The 18,430-nt window shown below is 40.5% G+C and overlaps 1 protein-coding gene across 3 annotated transcripts in view; it reads right to left on the bottom strand.

The window, feature by feature from the left end:
• The window catches only part of Mtmr2 (myotubularin related protein 2), a 57,205-nt gene extending 48,425 nt beyond the window's left edge, over positions 1-8,780 (bottom strand). Inside the window, exons 1-2 of one of the 3 annotated variants that reach the window (XM_029481117.2) lie at positions 8,534-8,780; positions 1,431-1,501 (exon numbers count right to left, since the gene is read on the bottom strand). Coding sequence is in view for 1 of the 3 variants with exons in the window: in XM_021173112.2 (XP_021028771.1) it covers positions 8,534-8,613 (80 nt within the window). In the remaining 2 variants the exon portion in view is untranslated. The remainder of the gene's footprint in view (positions 1-1,430; positions 1,502-8,533) is intronic. The other 2 variants (XM_021173113.3, XM_021173112.2) reach the window with 2 other exon arrangements.
• Positions 8,781-18,430: the final 9,650 nt, after the last annotated feature.

The following is an 18,430-nucleotide window of genomic DNA, read 5'->3' as shown; positions in this document are numbered from 1 at the left end:
ACACAGCACCTCCCACTCAGACACTAAAAGCACAACTTCAGAATCATAGAAAACTCAATCCACACAGGAATAGGGATGTCCTAGATTAAAAAAAAAAAAAAAGGCTTTCCCTTACACAATGATTTCAAATCAGTATCAGCCATACTTCAGGCTAAAGATGGGAAACGGCATACCACCTTCAGGTAAATGATACATCTGTGGCTTGTAGGTTTTTCCAGGTACAATGGTGGAATGGTTATGATATTAAAATGTGGGACAGAGTAGGGGCTTATAAACATGAAGCACAGTGAGGCTGTCTAGCAAACAAAAATCGCAGCATGACCTGTGAAATCTCCAGCTCAGGATTGGTACTTAGTACAAAAACACTAACCTTTCCCAGCCTCCCAAGTTCAACTGTATTTACAGAGAAACAACTGAACTTCTCAAAGTCTCTTCCCTTATCCACAAAATCTTGGAGTTTGACGAAGACTCCAAAAAGCATCTGAACCAATGATGGATTTCAAACTTCCCAGTACAAATTCTCGGACCTGTTCCTGATGATTCAGAATAAGCTGGAAACTACAAACTAACTGTTCACTTAGCAGCACCTGTGACTAGACATGCAGGTCTCCAGAGTGTCTGAAAAGCACTGAGTGATCCTGATGTGCCTAACAGGAATATAGCAGCCACAGCACCAAGCTCTCAAGAATCAGGAACTTATTGACAGAGATTTGCCTAGCAATTTAAAAAGCCCTGAGTTTGATCTGCAGAATCATAAATCTAGTGCAGTGAGGCACTTCTGTAATCCTGGCATGAGGGAGGTAGAACAGAGGATCAGAAGTTCATGATCACACTCAGCTACAGAGTATGAGGCCAGGGTGGACTGTATTAGTCACCGTCTCAGGAAAAACTAATTAATGAATGAATTAATTAAGATGCTGATTCCAGTGCATAGAGTACAAGACATAGTGAATACTTGGCAACTTGGAAGGAAATAGAGAGGCAAAAGAAGCAGGTAGAAAAGGGAAGGAGAAGGCTTGCATCTCTCTGTCCTCTTTATGACTAAGAAATACAAAATGGTACAACAAAGCCACATACAGATCTGCTACCAGAAAACAGTCTCCCACACAAATAAAATTCGTACCCTATTCGTCATGTTCTCATACCAAACTTCCAAATCCTAAGGGAGAAAAGGGAGGAAGCACACAGAAGCACCCCATGCCTCAAAGTCAAACGGAAAATTACTGGGTGACTGAAACGTAATGACTGCTTCCCCAGGCAGAAGGAATCACAGCATGTTCTTGACTGGAACTTGGAATTAAGATTAAAGTCTGAAGCCACTGGTTACTTGTGCACAAATTTTATTTGGGATAATATCTGATCCCAAGGATGTTACTGGCAATGTTAATTTCTATCCATTTTTTTTTTTTTGCAGTTTCCCATTCACTTACATTATAATTTTTGAGATGTTTTATCTTCACTTCTGATGATCTTCAAATGTCAATGGTTCTTAACACATTAACTGTAAACAAACACAAAGGAACTTAGGGGGTTCGGATACTGAATGAATGATACCTGGAATTAAGAATTCTAAATGACTGTGCAAAGTCTGAGGGTCAGAGAAGGAGGGGAAAATCTTCACTTGCATGATTTGAGTGATCTTCAAAACATAAAACTGTTCTTGTAAATGAAAACTATACATCACCAGTCATCTTTCTTTCTGTATGAAAAAAAAAAAATTGCTCAGAGCTAAAGAAAATTCTCCACTCACTAATGTGCCTTTACACTTCTCTACAAGGCACATGTCAAGAACACCCCTCTGGAGCCAGCATCAATCTGGACAGGAACTGCTCTCTAACTGCAAAGCTGCCTGGAACCCAGGCACCTCGATCATTTCTGTGGCACACACAGACCCTGAAGTCAAAGAGACGTGGACTCCAACGTCAGTCCAGTCAAATCTTCAATCTTATCCATAAAAATGGAAAATTTAATACTGTCTAGCTTATACAGGCATATGTGAGAAAAGCACATAAGTAACTTAGTGTCACACTCAGCGCACAGTAAGCCCACAACAAACACTCAGGACTATCATTTACATTATACTGTATTTATTATCCTACTAACTTTGCTGTAACAACTATCACTTGGCAAGCAAAACTTACCCTGGGTGTTTCTATTTTTGTTGCTCCCTTTGCTAGAATAGAATAGTGCTTTTTAATATTAGGAAAAGGAGAGTGATTAATTTTACTTTTGACCTTTACAGTAAGACAGGCATCTTTGCTTAGTTCAAGGAAATTATGGCTCACTGTAACTGGCCTATCACAAGTCAATTTCTATCCTTTTTACAGAAGCACAAACTCGAAGGGAGACACCTAGCTTGAGCAAGCATTCATTTTCTGTCATGAGAAAAAGGAATCCTACAGAGAGGGAGACTGACAGATTTGTTATTTGTGCCTGTGGAATCCTACAGCCTGATGGAACAGTGGTCCTATCAATCCACAGAATACTTACCTACTCATTCTCAAATATTCAACTCCTTATGTTTGAAATCATACTCTTAAAATATTTAAGTTAGGAATGGGAAGATGGTTCAGTGGGTTAAGCATTTGCTTCAAGCTTGGGCAGGAGACTTCATAACCCCAGAACTCACACAAAGTCAGGGTCATCTGTAATTTCTGTCTTCCTAGAGCTAGATGGGTGGTGACAGGGGAGAGTCTAGGAAAGCTCAGGGTTTAGCCAAATCTGGCACATGCAGCAGCAAACAAAAGAGACCTTGCCTCAGACAAGGTAGAAGGCAATGACCAACACCCAAGGCTGTCCTGACTAAAACACACATATACACATTAGAGCATACATGTGTCTACATACACATCCACATACATTTACAACATACGTACACACATACCATACAGAAGACATTTTCCCCCAAGTTTAAGAAATAGTTAAGTTAGATAATACAAGGACTCATACAACATTGTTTCCTCTGGATTTTTAGTGTTTTAGGGCAGAATGAAAGACAAAGAACGTTGGCAGAAGTACTGATAAACTAACACAGCTTAAGATGGCCAGGTTTATTTCTCATCTAGAGATAAAAATATATGGGCAGATGGTTTGGAACTGGAGAGGAGGAAGCAGAAGCTGGCAAGACCACCACTCCCACTACCTTGCCCTAGGATCCCTTGAGGTCTCTGAAGTAAAGTGCAGCATAGCTGCCTATTCTTTGATTCCTGCTTGCCCAACTCTTCCTGGCCCAACAAGTACTAAGTACCAGTTTCATTTTAGTCTCTAAGATTATCACTATAAAAAAAAAAGCGCCAAAATAATACACAAAGCACAGAGTTTAACTTGGAGTTGAAACTTGCTGGCACGTTTCTTGGTTTGCTACAATATGCCAGTGCTCATTTTCTATTGTTACTACTGCAAAGCAACCAGAGGCATCTCCACCTTACATGAGCAACACAGGAACATGTTTCTTGCTTTTAAATGGTTAATTTGTGTCAGGAAGAATCCACTGCCTACATCCTATACTATCTATGTCTCTTTTTCTCCTATTCTTTAAGTCAAAACCTCCAAGCTTTGCCTTTGCACGAAGTCTCAGAGCCTACAGAGCTTGCTAGCCTAGGCTGCCTTACAGCTAGCCATGGCCATAGTTCTATGCAGGAGACAACTGCACAGCAGCTTTAACAACCTATCATCTCCAAAACATGACTTTTAAAGACCTGAAACTTCAATGTCAAGCTCTAACTGCAATTTTGTTCATGAGGTAACTTTGGAATCCAAACACATGAAGAATTTATATTCTTGGTACTCAGACACACTTACTACATCACGTCGGCACTACCTCTGTGGGCTTTTATATGAGAAAAGAAAAAAACTGTTGTTTCTAGTCCAGATGTTCTGTTATACTCTGTCTAATTTCAACTTTAGGTGGAACTCAATGTAGGACCACTACTTGCCTAGCACTCGGAAAGCCCTGGATTCTACCACGAGAATTGCAAAACCTAACTAAAATATCAATAAAAATAAAACACCTGGGACCTAGGCACCAATTCAGTACATAAAGGCACAAACATAGCTATGCACCTACACACACACACCCCTACACACACATATACACATGTACACTGGGGGAAGGGGGGGTTGGGAGGCACAGCTGCACATACACAAAACCTATCTTAAAAAAAATAAGAATTTCTCACAAACCAGTTTTTAGATGGGTGGTGTGGTAATATTAAAGCATATTTTAAAGTTCATTTTTTTATATTTAAAGCCCAGTACCTGTCATAACTGAATCTAGACTAAAAAGTATTCAAAGAGCTAAAGGTTATTCACAGTAGCAATAGTCTGTGAAAGAAAGTGGTTTCCACCCTGGGTGCTTAGCACTCACCAAGGACAACTTGCTCTTTCAGTGGTGCCCCATCACAGTGGGAAAAATGAAGCCCAGTTAGCTGTGTGGATAGGGGACTGAAACTATGGTTGTCTCCATCAGGAGGGCATCTTCCAATCTCTTATACTCTGAGTATCAGGAACCTTCTGACATCATCACCTTATTTATTTATTTTATGCCTATGAGTACACTGTAATTATCTTTAGACACATTGGAAGAGGGCATCTGATCCCATCACAGATGATTGTGAGCCACCATGTGGTTGCTGGTAACTGAACTCAGGACCTCTGGAAGAACAGCCAGTGCTTTTTTTTTTTTTTTTTTTTTTTTTTTTTTTTTTAAGATTTATTTATTATATGTAAGTACACTGTAGCTGTCTTCAGACACTCCAGAAGAGGGCGCCAGATCTTGTTACGGATGGTTGTTAGCCACCATGTGGTTGCTGGGATTTGAACTCTGGACCTTTGGAAGAGCAGTCGGGTGCTCTTACCCACTGAGCCATCTCACCAGCCCCAACATTCATCACTTTTTAGAGCTCCATTTTTAACCTGCTTCCTGTGGAATCAGTCTTATAAAATCATTCCAGGTCCTTAATTAGCATTCAGTCATTTATTTCACCTAATTACAAGGCATAACGATAGCAAGTACTTTACATATTCAAAGCCATTTTCCCTTTAAAATGGAGAACATTCCACACTAGAATCTGGAGAATTTCCACTATTCAAAACCCTAAATCACATGCAATCTTAGGCCCTGGTTGTTTTTAATACAATAGCATTAATTTGGCAGCTTTCCAAAATAAACTTCCTGCCTTCTGGACATCAGCGCCCGGCCTGGTCATTTCCTTCCCTTGGGTACAATTCAGGTTACTTTCGTTTGGTTTATTTACGCTCTCATATAATTTTTCCATTATTATGCTTTTTATAAGTATATCTTACTGTGATATATCTTATTAGGAAAAGTCTTAGAGTCTATACTTTTGAGTATGTTACCCATAGCTGCAAATGATAAATACTTAGAAAATTTCCTTTAAAGCTAAGATTTAAGAAAGAAAAAGTACACTAAGCCCAAACTCAGCTTTAATCTCAGCATTAACTTTCATACATGAACACAATCATGATAGTAAGGCTGCTGCTGCTGGTGGTGGCTTAATTCCAGCTACCACTTTTAATTCCAGCTCCTGCGAGGCAGAGGCAGGTGGATCTTTTGATCCTAGGCCAGCCTGATCTACAGAGCAAGTTCCAGGACAGCCAGGGGTACACAGGAAAACCCTGTTTCAAAAACAAAAACAAAAAAGTCTTGATAAACGTCCTGGTGAGTGGTGAGTTCATAATAATATTGGGTCTTAAATAAAGAGAATGTTAAAGTTCTTTTAGGGTCTAGAAATAGTGAAATTCAAAATAATTTTTAGATTACCAATACAATCAGTGCAAGACTCCATGCCAATAAGAACAATGTCAAGAGAGACAATCAGCCATACAGTCACCTCATCCTGAATCTGTAACTGAATCTATAACTGAGGCCGGCTGCCTCAGAAACACACCACGAGTCACAATGGGAATACCTAAGAATGTGGTACTATATAACTATCACTACTTGAAGAAACACAGAAACATATTTCCGACCAACATATCACTTTAAAGTGACTTTGAAGCTAAAACTACAGATGAGATTTTGTAACAAAATATGCTTCAGGCATCTGGAAACTCTTTACTTCTAAAAACTCACAGAAACAGTAACCCAGGATTCATCATTTTCAAATGATGTTAACTTACAATGTAAACGTGTAATAAGTTGAGGGGTATACCCGGAAGGATGGCGTCCACCTATCATTATGGCACCCAGGAGACTGAGGCATAAGAAAGCAGTTCTGAATGGTCTTCAGTATATGTGTATCCTCTTGCTTTGTTGGTGAAAGTTAGGCATAAATATGGGACATGGACCAAACAATCTAATAAATTTATCAACTAGAAAGCAACTTATAAATATCAAAATAACCAAAGACAAATAAAATATTACCCAAAATAGTTACAGCTTGAGGATATATGATGAAGAAAGGACACATTAAAATGACTGACAGGGAAAATTAGAAAATAGGAGTCAAAGTAATCAAAAGGAAAAAAAAAAAAAAAAAAAAAAAAAACGAGGCCCTAACAAGCTCAATAAAGACAGGGCTATGCCCAAAACAAGAAAGAAAACAAAATGCTATCAATAAAGAGCACACAGGGTGCCGGTGGGTTCACATCCAAGGAAGCTGAGGATGAGCTTGAGGTTGCTGGAAGCTTAATGGAAGCCTGGAAGATGAAAACTAGATGTAGGTAGTAATATCCCCACCACTGAAGGGCAGGTCTAGCTGAGCCCTCACAACTGGCCTACAGTCAGTACTTATTTATATTTACATTCCAGAGTCCAACTTAAACAAAGAATCAGAGAAAGACCAACAAAATACAATTATAGAAACAGCTAGATGACCAGGATGTTGCCTAGGAAAGGGGAGCCACATCTGTACAGAGTACCCAGGAACTGCCTAAACAGGGCAATGCCAAGCAAGATTCACCCATCAGTGTGCACTACAGTTGATTAGAAATTTCTGAACGTTGTATACAGAAAAAATAAATGGTCTTTTTAAGCCAAAAATCAGATCTATATTGACACAGAAGGCAAAGTTAAACCAACATCTCTGAAACGACTCACTCATGTAATCCATCAAAACCCACTTTTAGTAGAAGCTACAACTTCCCAAAGCCTTTCCTCCAACTCTAACACAGTACAGTATGTATAACCTTAAAAAGGACCCAAAATGAGTTATATGCTTGCTTTCATATTTATGTTATTCCCAGAAAATAACTATTCAAACACAGTATTTCAACTAAATTCATCTCATAATAGAAGCACTTGAGACCATTAGGGCTTTATCAACTTCAGTTATAAACTTCGAGTTTTTGCTAAGCTGAGATAATCTCCACTCTCCAACAAGTAGAAATAATTCTCATAGCTAAACTCAATAGTAATTTAAGTGAGAGCTGAAGAGATGGCTCAGCAGTTGAGAGCACTTGCTACTTTGGCAGAGGACCAGCAACCACAAGAGGGTTCAGTTCCCAGCAACCACAAGAGGGTCACACCGACCTGTCCTCCAGTTTAAGGGAATCTCACCTCCTGGACTCCTCCATGCCTGTGGTACACATGAACTCATGCAAGTACACACACACAAAGACACTTTTAAATAGTAATACATTTATCAATCTACTGGGTGAAAGAAATTGTGTGATATATTGAGAAATATTAAAGATGATTTTGTAGAATGTATGAAAGCAAATAAGATAATTTATTTGAGCATCTGTAAACAAACAAACAAACAACTTTGGAGTGACCGGGCAGAAAAAAGCTGAGCTATCATAATCAAACACCAGTACTTGCTTGTAGTACTTTGTAGACAAACAAAACAAAACTTGAAATAATTTTGATAAACACTTAACACAGTAAGTGGAAATATCAGTTTACCTTGCCTGTACATTCCATTCACCTGTGGCTGACTGCCTACATTAAGTTTAAAATTTAAACTGCCAAGTTTTATAATGAAGCTGTTACCTACAGTTAATTGAAGAGTGCTCCAAACAGACACCACATATAATGTACATTGTGTTGGTAATGTCACTGATGTTTAAGCTGAGAAGCTGACTCTGAAGGCTGTGTCCCCTTTCCATTTCAAATCTAACCGTGCTTGTCTCAGAGTGTCCTCTAAGGCCTCTTGTCTGGTAATGGGCTGGTCCCCAAACTGTGATTAGAGCACAAGAATGAAAATGTCACGCCCTTGACAACTGAACTCCTGATAAAGTAAAAAACGCTGCGTCCTTAAACACAACTGGAGCAAAATCCAGGACCGGAAAATGAGCAGGAATTAGAGGGGCAGTGGCCGTAAAGAAACTGTATTTTCACTTCTCGCACCAAAGGCCCAGAGGAGGAAGCACCGCTCTGCTGGGCTCTCCATACCCACGGGATGCCCGCGGCCTTTGCCCTCTTCGGGGTCCAGCCTCTCTAGGCCCAGGTCTCTCCTCCGCATGCCCCGGCCTCCCTCCCGCAGGAGCAGCCTCAGCCTCTCTTCCCGCACGCCCTGGCGTCTCCATCTACACTTGCTCCCGGCCTCCGTCCCCATACGCCCGGCCTCACCTGGACAGTGAGTCCTCGCTGGGCAGCCTTGCCGCCGGGAGCTGCGCGCCGAGACTCTCGCAGCTGGAGCTCTTCTCCATGGCGCGAGAACTGGAGGCCGCTGCGCCCTCCGCGGCTGCCGGCGCGAGATGCAGAGGGAGGAGCGCACGGGGCCGCAGCCGCGGTCAGCCCCGCGCCAGGCAGGCTCGGAGACCGGAAGCGGCCATGTTCCCCCAGCCTGCACTGCGCGCGGGGGCTGTCGGGAGTCGGACCCCGTGGCGCTACAAAGCGGAGCGATGCGCATGCGCCTGGCCGCCCAGTGAGAGTCAGCTAACAGGAAAATCTCCAGAAGGAAGAGGACGCTAGTATGTCAGAGAAAACACAAGATGTGATGGCTTGGGAGAGGTGGACTCGAGGAAAATGAGAGGAACGTGGGCGGCCTGTGGGATGAGAGGGTGAGGTATTTAAAGTATTTAAGGGTGAGGTTAGAAGTAGTGAAAATGTACATCATACGTGATGTGAGAACCCATTTTGTAACGGTAACAGTGAAGCTAAGCAGACTGATTCCACGGCCTCCAGTTACCTTGTATTTACATCTGCTTCCTTCTGTGTAAGTATATTAACCTCACAGAATAACTATTGATAAATGTAAAACGCCTAAAGCAATGCCTGCTTAAGCACTCAGACTGTAGTCAATGTATAAACAACCTAACAAATTTAATAAATGGTAACTGTTAATGAAAGAAAACTAAAGGATGACAGACCATTAACAAGTGGTTTGTAGGAGAAAGATAGTAACAGCTACCCCGAATGGGGAGGGGAAGGGAAATTTCCATCTCTGAACAGCGTTATACAAAGGAAAGTGAGAATGGAGTTGAATTTTCAGGCCTCCAGTGACAAAAGTATGGGTTAAAGTGGCTTGAAAGTGTGTCTGTAGCTGATAAGAACATTGTCGCCAACCTATAAGGCATAGTAAGTATTGAAATGAGAATGAGGGAATAGCTGCTAAAATCACAAAAAGAATTAGACAAAAACACTACTGAATGTCAAGGTGTAACATGGAGAACAGACTTACCTCCGGTGTGCTCCTTCATATTCCCTTACAAAGCAGGAAGGGAGTGTGGAGATGGAATGTGATAAAGGAACAGGAACTGAGGTAAAGAGGGAATGTTAATACCCGTGACTTTCTGTTACTCAAGACACAGGAAGGAAAGTACTGGAGGAATTTCTCAAATTGTGACTCTGCCTTAAACACCTCACACGTCTGGAAAGCAAAAACACAAAGATTATTTCTGTAAATAAAAGAATCTTTTAAAAAAAATTCCTGCTAGGATAAATATAATTGTGTTCTTACAAACTAGATTTAATTTAAAACTTGGTTTTAAAACACAATCAATTTATAGAGCCAAGGAAATAATTTGTGTACTAGCTTTCCCCTCCACCTAAAATTCCCACTACCTCCCAGTAACACTATCAAGTTGACAACCTAGCCTCTAGAGCACATAGCTTGTGGGAAATATTTCAGATTCCTTTACAGTATTCCCAATGAAAGATTTACTTTGGCTGATGGTTTCAAAGATTCCAGTCCATGGTTACTGGCTCCATTGTATCTTGAGCCTGTGATAAAACAGAACAGCAAAGCTGGGAACACGTGATAGAAAAATCTGTTCATCTCCAGGTGACCAGACAGGAGACAAGGAGAAAAGGAGAGAAAGAAAGAGGGACATGTATTAATTAGTCCCCTCCACCTAAAATTCCCACTACCTCCCAGTAACACTATCAAGTTGACAACCTAGCCTCTAGAGCACATAGCTTGTGGGAAATATTTCAGATCCAAAACCTTTACACTGTGTATGTACATTTGTAATGAGTTGGTCTGATGCTGCTTGTGTTCAAATACTAAGTTCTGTATCTCAAGATCTGGTTGCTCTAAGGCTAGCAGATCCTCATCTATAGCACCCTTTGTTGTATAAACCTTGACCCCCAAATTATCTGTAATTGGTTAATAAAGATGCCTACAGCCTGTAGTTGGGCAGAAGAGAGGTAGGTGGGGCTTTGGTTCCTGGGCTTGGGGTCTGTCTGAGGCAGGAACCACGAAGAAAGGAAGAGGGAGGAGGAGGTTGAAATCTTCATGGGATCCTAATGCATGACCTTGAGGGTCAGCCGATTAAAATAGGAGCAGCTCAGGCGGAACATGGGAAGATTCTCAGGGTTATTGAGAGGGAAGTAGACAAAATAGCATAGGGGATTAATATCTACTCAGTTCAAATGCTTAATATAATAAGCTCAAAGGCTTATTATAAAATATATAGGCTTATGTGTCTTTTATTTGGGAACTAGATGGTCTAATGTGGGATAAAAACCCACAAATAATATTTACCACAACATACATTCCCTACAAGATCAACTTATCCCAGTTGTGTTCTAGAAAAGTTATCAATGGATGAATAAATATGTGATTCATTGTGTTAGTCCCACAGATTTGAGGAGAAAGTTCACTGACCCAAATCATCATGGCCAAATTAATTAAAGCAAGCTTTTTAAAATTTGTATACATGAGCTGTCTCACCCCAAAGGTAGGGTTCAAGAGATCAGCTTTGAACATGGGGAAGGTTTTATAGTTCAGGGGTAGGGGTTTCCAATGGGGGATTGGCAGGCAAATACTCAGGGTTACAGAAGCAGAACATACAAGTTGGTCATAGCAACCTCCTGAAACAAAGACATGAATGCAAGGTGGCCATAACAAGGTGGTTATAACAACAGGTAGTCGTAACAATCTTTTAAAAACAAAAGCATGCTTTCCTTTTTCTGGAACAGGCAGTAGAGAACCATTTGTAATTAAGGTTAGAGGTGGGGCATAGCCCAATTCTTGAAAACCACAGATTTAATCATAAATAGGCATGCACCTATTTTGTGTTTACTTTAAGATGGGTTTCAAATCCAAGATGGAGGCAGCTTGGTTCATCAGTTAACCTCAGACGATTTAGCCCTTCTCTCCCATTTAACATGCAAGGATAAATGATAAGCAATTATTTTCATCTCTGAAAATTTTCAAGAGATTTTCATTGCACCTCTCTGATAGTCCAGGAAAATAAATAGTGAAATGAAACACTTTGACAAATACAAATATCTGTAAGATTCATGATAGAATGTATTTATTGCTTCTCTTTCTCTAGCAGCCTTTTTAAATGCTAATGATTGCCTAACACTTCAACTTGTGTCTTCCCAACTATGAATGTTGAAGAAGAATGAACCCTTAAATGAAAGACCCATTTCTAACACTGTATTGATTATTATAAACCTGACTTCTGATAATATAACTTGTGCATGACCCTCTCTAGTTATTATGGAACAGTATCAAATGGAGAGGGGTTGCAACCAGAAAAGTCTGCCTTGCAATCCTGATTCTGTCAGTAGACGTACTTTGAGTGTTCGTTGGTCGTCTCTGACAACAGAACAGGTTGTTTTTCTTAGCAGTCAGTTGCACAGGAACTTCTTAGTAAATACATCTGTTGTTATTGTTGGTTTTCCACCCAAGCGCTCTAGCTCTACAGCTAACCTGAGTGAAGAAGAAGAAAAAAAGCAAAGAATAATTTCAGATGAAGTTTAAATCACTGCAGTCTTTATCTCACACATTGCTTGTTATGTCATATAGCCAGGAAATATGAAACTAAGACTTTTTTACACCCCAGATGCCTCATTTTTTTAAGAATACTTCAGCATCAGGTAATGGCTCAGTAAAAGGCTTGCTGTCCAACCATGAAGATGTGAACTCCATCCCCTAAGGACCTACATAGAAGGAAGGAAGGAAGGAAGGAAGGAAGGAAGGAAGGAAGGAAGGAAGGGAGAATGGGAGGGAGAGAGGGGGAGGGGGAGCTTCATGGCTCGCTTGTAATCTCACTGCCCAGAGGACAGAGATGGGTGCATTCCTGCTTATTCACCTGGCCAGCCAGCCTAGTCAAATTGAGTTCAGGCAAAAGTGAAGAAGTCTGCCTCACAAAACAAGAAGGATGGTGAGCTAGTCAGTTTCTGTCAACTTGACCCAAACTAGAGTCAGCTGGGAAGAAGGAACCTCAATTAAGGAATCCCCCATTGGATTGGCCTGTGGGCATGACTGTGGAGCATTTTCTTGGTTAATGATGAATGTGGGCAGGCCCATCCCACTATGAGCAGCACCATCCCCAGGCGGGTGGTTCTAGACAACACAATAAAGTAGGCTTAAGGCTGGAGAGATGGCTCAGCAATTAAGAGCACTGAAAGCTCTTCCAGAGGTCCTGAGTTCAATTTCCAGCAACCAGATGGTGGCTCACAACCATCTGTAATGAGATCTGATGCCCCCTCTGGTGTGTCTGAAGACAGCTACAGTGGTCTCACATAAATAAAAATGTTTTTAAAATAGAAAGAAAAAGAAAGTTGAACCAGCCAGGCCCACCCCTAAAATCTACATCATCTGTGAACTGTTAGAATTCTTGAAAGGGTTGGTCTTGCTGCAGGATCTTCATGGCAAAGGACCATAGCAAGATAACCAGGAGGAGTCCTGGTGAAGATCCAGTAGTGATGCTGTTGAGAGGCCAAATCTTTTAAGTTCAGACTCCATTTTAGAGAACCTGACCTAAGTTTGAACTCAGATAAACTAACAGGCTGGTACCTAGCATTAGTTTCCAAGTTATTCCCCCAACAAAACCTGCACCTCCAGGTTACAAGACCACCCCTTGCCTAATGCCACCCATGTAGAAGGGAGCAGAAATTTAAGTTTATATGACTCCCAGTACCAGCCAATTATGTTAAAGGCCACAGTAGCTTTCCAATTAGATGTTTGCACACTTACCACCACCACCACCTCCTGTTTGCTGTTTACTATAAAGCCTTTATAGATATTCCACCACACACACACACCCAAAAAACCACCCTGTGTGATGGTGGTGCCCTAGGGACACCCGAGCTACCTCGAATAGAATAAAGACCCTGCTGTGAGTTGCATCAGATTGACCCAGTCTGTGTCTTTGGGGATCACTAACATTTGTGACAGAAACCAGAGACCTTGAACCAGACCAATGAGTACTGCAATGAACATTTGCAAGAGAAAGATGCGTGGACAGAAGTGTATGTTGTGGGACACACTGTGAGACAGTATAGCTTCCACAAAGATATTTTGTATGTGTTGTTTTGTTTGTGTGTTTTTTTATTTTCTTTGAGGGAGGGGGTTGCAAATGTGGAGGGGGGTGGAGAGATGAGTGGTAATGGAATACATGATGTAAAACTCACAAAAAATCAAAAGTTGAAGGAAGAGAAAGAAAGAAGGGAGGGAGGGAGGGAGGGAGGGAGGAAGAAAGGAAGGAAGGAAAGAAGGAAGGAAGGAAAGAAGGAAGGAAGGAAGGAAGGAAGGAAGGAAGGAAGGAAGGAAGGAAGGAAGGCAGGCAAACAAGCTAGCTGATCAGGTTGGGTAAAGCAAGACAGTAAATAGCTTTCTTTCATGGTTCTTGACTTCCTTCAATGATGAAGTGTGATGGGGATTCATAAGCCAATTAAGCCCTTCCCTCCACAAGATGCTTTTGGTCATGGAGTTTTTTATAGCAGCAAAGAACCGAACTAGGTCAGGCATCCAAAGCAGAGGAAGCTTCCATACACATGTGCATGTGCCCCTATGCAAGTACACAGATTTCCATATATACAATATACTCACAATTATACATATCCACATTTAAAAGAGAAGAATTAGAGAGGTATTCTAATGGGTAAAGTAGCAGACATATACACCAGATATATGTTCCAGGTAAATGCTGATGGATATGGCCATCCTGCCTATAATTACTGTACACAGGATGTGGGGACAGATTTCCTGGCACAAGGTAGCTGGCTAGACTAGCTGAATTATCCAGCAGTAAGTTCGAGAGAGACTCTCCATCCATATATAAGATAAAGGGAGATTGTAGAAGACACTAGATGTCAGGTTCTGGCTTCCAAATGTGTATATGTGTATGCCCACCCACACACATGTGAACATGCATATATACACTGTACACACAGACATGTGCAAAAAAAAATCTCAGCCTATCCCACATCAAATGAGATGTCGCAATAATTTATAGTCTAGGGACATATGTAAAATTTTAAAGTTCTTCTCTGAAGTTAATTTCTAGTGTTTAACTTGCACTAGTATTTCTCAAACTGCCTGTGGAGAAGACCATTAATTAGGGTTTTAATTTCAATTATTAATACTTTTAAAAATAGAAGAAAAATTAATTGCTAAAAGTCAAAATTTAAAACACTAAAGGTATGCAAAAATTTACGGTGAGAGTTCTTTCTAAATGTATCTAGCATACTACTGCATGAAAAATTCACAAACATAAATATTCTTTCATTATATACTAGACAACTAACATTTTCATACTATAAACACTGTTTTGTAAAAAAAATCATTGTTTAGAACTGCAATTGTGTTATCCACCACCTTGTCAAAGTCTGTATATTAGATTACCAGAATCTAAATAAGAAAATAAGTGTCTTTTGAGACAGTGATATGATGAACTATGAATGGAAAAGCATAGGGATAGTATCGTGTACTTCTCTCAAAACACCTAAACACAACCCTTAGAAACGTCAAGCATGCATGAACCTTTAAATTATCTATACTAGCTACCCCCAGGCTTGGGCCACATATATCATAGTTTCAGTCAACTATACCCAGCAATGCTGAAGATACTACCTGGAAAATTCCAGAAGCGATACATTTTAAAGTACATGTTATCCTAGCTTGCTGATGGAATCCCATGCTACCTTCTTCCTACAAGAAGAAACCTATCACTGGATAGTCACCTTGTAGCTATCTCCATTTTCAAAAAGAGTTATACTATCGCTACTTCAGTCTATGTCTTCAAGCAGTCCTCAGACAGTGGACCAGTGCTACACCACACTGTCTGTCACTCATGTCCATTTCATCATAGACACGTTATCATGTATCATCACAAGAAGAAAGGTTGTAGACTACAAGAGTACGAGAACGATTGTATTTATTGTAAATTGTTCTAGTTATTAGCTATCATTACACTCTTAATGTGCCTTATTCAACTTGATGGCAGCATATTAGTTACTTTTGCTGGGATCAAATACCTGACAAAGCAATTTAAGGGAGGGGAGATTTACCTGGCAAATGATTTGAGAGCATACAGTCCATTGTGGTGGGAAGGTATAGTGACAAGAAAGTGTTAGTGAACCCCCAAAAGACCAGACAGGAGCCAATCCAAAGCAATCACACCAGGACCTTTATTCGAGCTAGCTCTGGCTCAACCCACCCCAGACACACAGGACAGTTTTGGTGGAGAGAAGCCCTGAACATCTATTGGGGCAAGGTTTTATAGAAAACAGCAAGTGTGTGTGTTGGTTGGGAGGAGTGTTTCTAGGCTGGCAAACATCTAATTGGTGTGCTACTATGGCCTTTAGCATAATTAGCTGGTGCTGGGAGTCAAACCATAACCTTAACTTCTGCTTCCCTCTGCATTGGTGGTTATTAGGCAGGGGGTGGGCTTTTGGGGGATTAACCTGGAAAGGCTAGATTTGTTGGAGGAGATTAACCTAGAGTCTTGTTGGAGTCTTGTTGGGGTTAGCCTAGAAACTGGAGCTAGGTTCAGGTTTTGTTGGGTGTGGTGGGGGGGGGGGAAGGGGTAACTTGGAAACCAATGCTAGATACTGGCCTGTTAGTTTTCTTGAGGTCAAACTTAGGTCAGGTTCTCTAAGATGGAATTTAAACCCAAAAATTTGGTCTATCAAAGGAATGGCAACAGGAACAGCTTGTGAATGGGACTCCTCACCTTCTTACATCTGAGAGAAACCAGAAGCAAAGATGGAACAGGGAACAGACCAGGGCTATAAAACTCAAGACCCAATCCTAGGGACCCACTTCCCCCAGAGAGACTTCACCTCCTAAAAGTTCATGAAGAACTAAGGAACCACTGTCAAAGGCAGCTGGAAAGTGAGACCGTTTTCAGAAAAAGATAGCACTGTACTATGGACCAAGCTCCTGCAATTTTTAGCTAAGCCCTACTTTAGTTTGCACTATATGAAGGCAGAGTACAAGTGACTTGGGAGAACATGAAGCTGGGAGAGCTAAACAAGATTTAACTTGTTACCTAAATAAGACAGAGTTCTTGCCTAATCGGCCTAATCTCCTACTAAACAAAGGCATTAGCACTTTCCAGAAGATTAGAATAAAACCTAGAGACTCTAAAAATAATGTCTAGGACATAATCAAAAATTGCTCCAAACATACTCTCAGGAGAAAAAATAATCAAAAGAAGCTAAACTCAAAAGTCTAACATGTTAGAAGTGTTAGGTAATGGTTTCAAAGCAGTGAATATTACTAACTCCAATGAAGTAAAGGAAACATAGTGGTCCTCAGCAGAAAAAAAAAGTATGTTTAAAATATATATGTGTTTACTATATACATAATATATAGTATAGTATAATATAAAAAACACTGTCATGGAAGATTATAATATTTGATGATTGGGCCTGTATTGGTGTGACATAATGCCTTGACATAAGCAGAATAAAGATAATATTACATCACAGTTTTGAGGGTTTGATTCCATCAAGAACAACTCTGTTGTTTCTGGACCAATGGTAGCACGATGGACAAAGAGCAATGACAATTAGGTTACACCACCACAGACAGGAAGCAAAATAAAGCTGTTCATATCTCAGAAGATAGAAGGCAGAGAAAAGTGAACTGCAGAAAGGTGCCAGGGCAAAGCAGAGCCCCTCCCACCTCTCTGTGGCGTAGTTTCCCAACTGGGCCTTCATCTCCTACTTTTTTTTTCCATGTTCTACTCTTGACCATCTCCTACTTGACACTACCTCCCAACAATGTCATCATGTTAAGAGTCCATGAAAGAACTAAACCACATTATGTCAGAGCTTTCATAATCCAATAATTCCTAAAATAAACATACAGACGCAGCAAGGATATGCTTTTTATCACAGATATATCATAATCAAGATGAGAGGATTATTCATCACAGGGCCAAGTATAGATTTTCTAGCATGCAGAACTCCCTGTACCGAACAAAACCCCTTTACTGAATACATTTTACTGAATAAATTCCCTTATAAGGGAATACTTATAACCTCTGGAGGTGAAGGCAGGAAGATCAGAGTTCAAGGTCATTCTCAACTACACAGAAATTTACAGACCATTCTAGGATATAGACTCTGCATCTACTACCTACCCACTGATGTACCTACCTACCTACCTACCCATCCATCTACTCAACCACCCATCTATCTGTCTATTCATACACAGAGATAGACAAACATACAAAGAGATACAGAGATAAGTGAATGATCCTAGGAATGTGAGAAAGGAATTGACACATCAGTCAGCTTTTACTACATGCTTGCACTGTGATAACAATGTCTGATTCTCAGAATGAGTCCACTGAGAAAGTTTTGCTTCTCTCTATAACTATTTGGCAGTTGCACGTGTGCTGTGATTCTGCTCTATACATCTTTATGAGACACTAAATACAGGAGTATCCCTACCCGAGACATGACTAGTTCACTTTTCCCGTGGCAGAATGAAGAGGTTCTTAAAGTTTCTTGGATAGGAAATTCATCATTTCATTCATATTTTGGCATAAGAAGTATATTCCACCCTGGAAGAGGAAGACCTAATGTAACATGCTCTATAGACTGGAGCAGTAAACATTTTGAATAAGTAGTCCACTGTTACATAGTATTTTTCATAAGGTAGGTTTTTACCACCAGAAGAAACAGGCAAAATGTAAACATTTGAATCAGCAGAGGACAACATGACCCAGACAAGGAAAGAAATCAAAGAAAAACATTATACAAACAACATGATTAAATGGGCAAAGTGGGGACTTGGGATGCTGCCATGAGAACTGATGCAGTTCTATAACA

The sequence above is a fragment of the Mus caroli genome, unplaced genomic scaffold, assembly GCF_978045245.1.
Source record: "Mus caroli unplaced genomic scaffold, Mus_caroli_1 scaffold_11, whole genome shotgun sequence".
Taxonomy (NCBI): domain Eukaryota; kingdom Metazoa; phylum Chordata; class Mammalia; order Rodentia; family Muridae; genus Mus; species Mus caroli.
Note: the sequence above shows the minus strand (reverse complement) of the source record. Positions and strands in the feature narration are given on the sequence as shown.